We start from the raw sequence: 6,961 nt of genomic DNA, 5'->3' as shown, positions 1-6,961 counted from the left end.
TACTGCCATATTCTCTAAAATGACGTAGGCGGTGGCTTATGGTAGATAATTTAATGTTAATTTACAGTTGAAGTCGGAAGGCATTAAAACTCGTTTTTCAACCACTCCACAAATTTCAAACTATTGTTAAGTCGGTTAGGACATCTACATAGTGCATGACACAGGTCATTTTTCCAACAATTGTTTACAGACAGATAATTTCACTTATAATTCACTGTATCACAATTCCAGTGGGTCAGAAGTTTACATACACTAAGTTGACTGTGCCTTTAAACAGCTTGGAAAACTCCAGAAAATGATGTTATTGCTTTAGAAGCTTCTGATAGGCTATTTGACATCATTTGAGTCAATTGGAGGTGTACCTGTGGATGTATTTCAAGGCCGACCTTCAAACTCAGTGCCTCTTTGCTTGACATCATGGGAAAATCAAAAGAAATCAGCCAAGACACCAGAAAAAAATTGTAGACCTCCACAAGTCTGGTTCATCCTTGGGAGCAATTTCCAAACGCCTGAAAGTACCACATTCATCTGTACAAACAATAGTACGCAAGTATAAACACCATGGGACCATGCAGCCATCATACCACTCAGGAAGGAGACGCGTTCTGTCTCCTAGAGATTAACGTACTTTGGTGCGAAAAGTACAAATCAATCCCAGAACAACAGCAAAGGACCTTGTGAAGATGCTGGAGGAAACAGGTACAAAAGTATCTATATCCACAGTAAAACAAGTCCTATATGAACATCACCTGAAAGGCCGCTCAGCAAGGAAGAAGCCACTGCTCCAAAACCGCCATAAAAAAGCCAGACTACAGTTTGCAACTGCACATGGGGACAAAGGTCATACTTTTTGGAGAAATGTTCTCTGGTCTGATGAAAGAAAAATAGAATTGTTTGGCCATAATGACCATCGTTATGTTTGGAGGAAAAAGGGGGAGACTTGCAAGCTGAAGAACACCATCCCAACCATGAAGCACGGGGGTGGCAGCATCATGTTGTGGGGGTGATGTGCTGCAGGAGGGACTGGTGCACTTCACAAAATAGATGGCATCATGAGAAGGAAAATTATGTGGATATATTGAAGTAACATATCAAGACATCAGTCAGGAAGTTAAAGCTTGGTCACAAATGGGTCTTCCAAATGGACAATGACCCCAAGCATACTTCCAAAGTTGTGGCAAAATGGCTTAAGGACAACAAAGTCAAAGTATTGGAGTGGCCATCTCAAAGCCCTGACCTCAATCCTATAGAAAATTTGTGGGCAGAACTGAAAAAGCGTGTGTGAGCAAGGAGGCCTACAAACCTGACTCAGTTACACCAGCTCTGTCAGGAGGAATGGGCCAAAATTCACCCAACTTAATGTGGGAAGCTTGTGGAAGGCTACCTGAAATGTTTGACCCAAGTTAAACAATTTAAAGGCAATGCTTCCAAATACTAATTGAGTGTATGTAAACTTCTGACCCACTGGGAATGTGATGAAAGAAATAAAAGCTGAAGAAAATATTCTCTCTACTATTATTCTGACATTTCACATTCTTAAAATAAGGTGGTGATCCTAACTGACCTAAGACAGGGAATTTTTACTAGGATTAAATGTTAAAAAAAAAAGAAGTTTAAATGCATTTGGCTAAGGTGTATGTAAACTTCCGACTTCAACTGTATCTGGCAACAGCTCTGGTGGACGTTCCTGCAGTCAGCATGACAAATGCACACTTCTGAAAACTTGAGACATCTGTGGCAATGTGTTGTGTGACAAAATGGCACATTTTAGGTGGCCTTTTTTTGTCCCCGGCACAAGGTGCACCTGTGTAATGATCATGCTGTTTAATCAGTTTCTTTACATGCCACACCTGTCAGGTGTATGGATTATCTTGGCATTGGCTAAATACTAACTAATTCGGATATAAACACATTTCTGCACAACATTTGAGAGAAATAAGCTTTTTGAGTATATGGATAATTTCTGGTGTCTTTTATTTCACCTCATGAAACATGGGACCAACACTTTACATATTGCATTTTATATTTTTGTTCAGTGTTATTTGATCCTTTTGAATTGTGTAGACAACAGAGAGGCTACAGAGGTAGATTATAGGGAAGGGCTAGAGATGGGACACAAGTTTTAGGTCAGTCTTCCAATGAGTGTATGCACAGCCCTGTCAATGCATTTCTTTGTTTGCTTAAAACCTTAATGCTTATATAAAAAGCTGTGTATTTAGGCTGCGTCAGCTCTTACGATCTCCATTTAAATTTAATATACTCCAAGGTATCATTTTGGGTAACACTTCCTTTGAAGGTTGCATACATAAAGCATAACACAACAACTCAGTCATGTGTTACCTCATTTTAATCATTCATCATATGGATAGCCGTTTTGTAACTTGGTTGAAAATATGCAGTGGTTATGCAACAGGCTTATTCAATATCATAACCATACTTGGTTGAAGGAGTTTGGTTGACTCTTCCACTTGTAATATGCTGCTGCATCTGAGTTTAGTCATGCAATGTGCAGTTGAGGGGGGGTTTGGTGTCCCATTATAGCTAGGCCTGCATTGCTGTTTCCTCCACACTGTAAACAGTGTTTTACTTTTTCATCATCTTTGCCAAACTTTTCTTTCAATCAAACAATGTTTCATCAAGACACCCAGCCAGTTTGTGGTTATATGTTGCAGTTCAAATGTGTCATGTGATTTCCTCATGAATTATAAACCCATTTATCAAACACAGAATAACTAAAAGGGGATATAATTAAATAGAACACTTATACATAATTTAATGTAGTAGGCCTATGATAAGGGGATTGTGGAACTGAAGGTAGGCATATCTTGATTTGTTTTTGGTTATTACTATGTAATAGTAGTGCTATAAAACACATGTTTATTGTCACATACACCAGATAGGTGTAGTGAAATGTGTTGTTTTACTGGGTCAGCCGTAGTAAGGCACCCCTGGAACGAATTAGGGGTATGTGCCTTGCTCAAAGGGCACAGACAGATTTTTCACCTTGTCAGCTCAGGTATTCGAACCAGCAACCCTTCAGTTACTGGCACAACACTCTTGCCACTAGGCTACCTGCCACCCAATTATTAACTATCCAAAAAAAGAGGTTGTTGTATGACACTGTTTTTGGCTGCCACTCTCCGTGGCTAAGAGCCAGTTCGTTTTGCATGGCGTGGCACCGGCCCATGCAAAACGAATCCGCTTTCTTTCGTACGGGGCAGGAACATTCTCAACCAATTGGAAACGTAATGTTGAAGATTGGCACGGAGACCTCGTGAATATTACAAGCAAGCAAATTGACTGATACTTAAATTCAAGTTCACAAATATTATACCCTCTCTGCCCAAAGCCAGGTAGCAACAACCACACATATCAAGACGGTGACATCCAAAAGAAACCATCATGTCTGAGAAACTTCCCTTCAAAGTTGGTCAGTATGAATGTACATTATTTATGTTCTTTATCATACAGGCAAGCTTCGAGCCCTTCATTGATTGTGGATTAACGGGTGGCTAACCAGCTAGGCTAATGTCGGGTAACACAGATTTTATACTGCACATTTGGCTAGCTTGGCGCTATTTTAGCTGATTTATATCAAGTGATGGCTAGCTAATTAGTTATCATTGGACATTTGGCTAACCAAACATCTGCAAATGTGCACTAGCATTTATAAACTTGTATAATCCAGTTAGGACGGAACACGGTCCATTTGCCTGCAGGCTTTTGTTATTTTTACAAAGCCTTCCCCAATTCATAACCAGTAACAGCAGTTTTGGCATGCAATTCACATATATGTGGTAGAAGGTAAGAGTATTGTTACATTACAAAATAAATCCGAGTCGACATGCACACAACACTTGTCCTCAGTCAAGCATGGTTTATTTCGGAAGATTTAACTATGTTCTCGGTAGTTGTAGTCCATTTAGTCGAGCATGGTGCTTTCGTTTGTTTTCTGAGCTCGGTACTAAAACTGCATTACCCAAGTTGTTTTATTTATTTTAATTTCACTTTATTTAACCAGTTGAGAATAAGTTCTCATTTACAACTGCGACCTGGCCAAGAGAAAGCATGCAGTGCGACAAAAACAACAGTTACACATGGGATAAACAAACGTACAGTCAATAACACAATAGGAAAATCTATATACAGTGTGCAAATGTAGGAGATTAGGGAGGTAAGGCAATAAATAGGTCATAGTGGCGAAATATTTACAATTTAGCATTAACACTGGAGTGATAGATGTGCAGATGATGATGATGTGCAAGTCTTTGCAGTGTGCGACGCCGCCAGTTTTCCTTGATTGACAGGCAGTATGTCACCCTGGAGTCTGGCACTGGCAACGAAGGGAAATATTAGTGCGCTATCTTCCAAAGACAGTACAGTATGAAGATGGGCAGAAGGTGCTTCTCCACTGGATAACGCTTGTAGGCGACGTAGGCTAGCTAAACTCATACGCATAAACACGTCAGCGAGTATAACGCTCGTCTCGCGCCGAACTGCGCATGTGCAGGCTGTCAAATCAAAGGTAGACTGGACACACCAAGGTAAAGACAGTTTCAAGTTGGATATTCAACAGATATTCTCGCTTTCAAACCTCAATAGCTTTCAAACCACTTGAGCCACAGACTCCAAATAAGTGTCATTATGTTGGAAGAATTTCGCACAACATTGCACAGGTCTTATTTTCACGATTTGGACATTAATTCACTTTCCAAAGCTAATAAACACGTGGAAATGTGAGCAGCATTTTGTATTCCTAGTTGAATTAGTTAGGGAGCGTAAACAAAGTACAAACTTTTTTTACATTCGAATTTCACTAGCTCATTGGTCATGTGACCTAATGACTCAAACAAGGTCCAGAATGTCCACTGACTACCCTTCTATATTGCAAACCCTTTAGTTTGTCCATTTTCATCTCACAAGATTTTACATGAATTTTTCAAAATGTAAAATTTCAATAGCTCTTTAGTCATGTGACCTAGGGACTTCAAATAAGGTTCAGAATGTCCACTCAGTGGGCCTACACATTGCACACCCTTTAGTTTGTCCATTTTCATCTCACAAGAGTTTACATACATTTTTGAAAATGTAAAATTTCAATAGCTCCTTGGTCATGTGACCTAATGACTTCAAACATGGTGCAGAATGTCCACTGACTACCCTTCTATATTGCACACCCTTTAGTTTGTCCATTTTCATCTCTCACGTTTTTACATACATTTTTCAAAATGTTAAATTTCAAAAGGTCCTTGGTCATGTGACCTTCTGACTTCAAACATGGTGCAGAATGTACCCTTCTATATCGCACACTCTTGTTTGTGTACTGTAAAATCACGCGGTGTAACGTACATTTTTCATAGTTTTACATTTCAATACCTCCTTGGTCATGTGAATTACACACCTAATAAGCGTGCAGTGGATATATACCCATATTGCATAACCTCTAGTTATGTCTCTTCTATATTGTTGTACATTAATATTAGTTTGCCAATTAGGGGGTTCAGTCCAGTGTTGTGTTTACCCTTTTTTTGTTTAATATTTATCTATAATAATTGGTAGTTCAAAGTACTTATTTTTCCACAGTATTTAATAGCGGTACACAATAGGAGAGAGACATATCTCTTTTCATCGTTAATATCAACCATAAAGGGCAAAGTACGAGAGTCATGCTATTAATTGTCCAAAGCAGGGATGGAGAGTGAACTAGTGAGGTAAGCTGTAGTGGGTTTTCTGGTCAATACATATACTGAACATGTAACCACAGTAATGGTGGCCAGTAAATAAATGAATAAAAATGTAATATTGACAAATTTAACTAATTGTAGACCTTTAATCTTTTCCAACATGTCAACAGACACTTAACTTCAAATAAGTATGAACCATTTCAGTGTTAACTTTCTCTTTATTCCTGGTTGATGTACATTTCAGAGCCTCTTCAGTGTGGATGGGGTATAGCATACATTTTCAACAACAAAGACTGCACTTCCTGTTTGTGTTCTTTACTCTGTTTAACTATTTTGTCTTCATTCCTAGTTACAGCACATGGAACCATCGTTGGCATGCAAAACATTAAATCTAAAACAAAACAAAGCGTAACACCTTATAAATAATATCAAATATCAATGCAGTATGACGAATTAGCCATCCATTGTGTTATATCATAAATTGTCTTACATGCCGTCACTGTTGTCAGAAGATTATGAACATGTTAAATTAAGTTACTAACCCAGTCAGTCTTTGGGCCACATTCAGGTTCTTTATCAGTGGCACACATGAAGCAGTTGTTGGCTTTGTTGAACTCTGAAATCAAAGGCATGAACTGAACATATGGCTGTCTGACACAACTACATAAAAATAAAGAATTTACTTTGAATTAAATGCCATTACATACCAGACATTCTTAGTATATCCTCAGCCATTTCTTTTCGCAGTTGCTCCATGTGTTTTTGAAGGTTCCATATCAATTTGGGAGGGAATGTTGGGGAAGTTCTGTACAACTTACTTGGCCATCTACACCAAAAAAGTAAAATAGAGTTTTTGACCTAATTGTCACATAACAGCTAACCATTCATTATTGAAAATATAACTATCAAACCTGCGTTACAAAGACCCCGCAGCTGAAGGTGTCCTGCTGCATGGTGTGAGTTATTTCCCCTCCTTTCCACTGTATGTCTACCCAGTTGTCTTTTCCATGGCAGGATCTTCTCATTTTGAAGTATTGTCTTTTTTATGTAAACAATGGAATTCTGATTAGTTATAGGCAAATGAATACACAAGCCAAATATGTATGCTGTTTTCCTTATCACTATAATCTAGTAGTAATTTAGTAGTAGAGGTAATTTACTTTATGCCCCATTCTACACACAGCCTAAATTACAGGCACTGAACCATTTACAGGACAATAATAAAAGTAGCATATAGGATCCAGCCCTATCACAGAGTGAATAAATGTCAAGCGTTT

At 38.5% G+C, this 6,961-nt stretch overlaps 1 protein-coding gene across 1 annotated transcript in view; it reads left to right on the top strand.

Moving 5' to 3' along the window:
- Positions 1-3,133: 3,133 nt before the first annotated feature.
- The window catches only part of ahcy (adenosylhomocysteinase), a 33,480-nt gene continuing 29,652 nt past the window's right edge, over positions 3,134-6,961 (top strand). Inside the window, 1 exon segment of the mRNA XM_045691388.1 lies at positions 3,134-3,430. Within this exon segment, the coding sequence (XP_045547344.1) occupies positions 3,403-3,430 (28 nt within the window). The 5' untranslated portion in view covers positions 3,134-3,402.

Source organism: Salmo salar, chromosome ssa12 (assembly GCF_905237065.1).
Source record: "Salmo salar chromosome ssa12, Ssal_v3.1, whole genome shotgun sequence".
NCBI lineage: Eukaryota > Metazoa > Chordata > Actinopteri > Salmoniformes > Salmonidae > Salmo > Salmo salar.
Note: the sequence above shows the minus strand (reverse complement) of the source record. Positions and strands in the feature narration are given on the sequence as shown.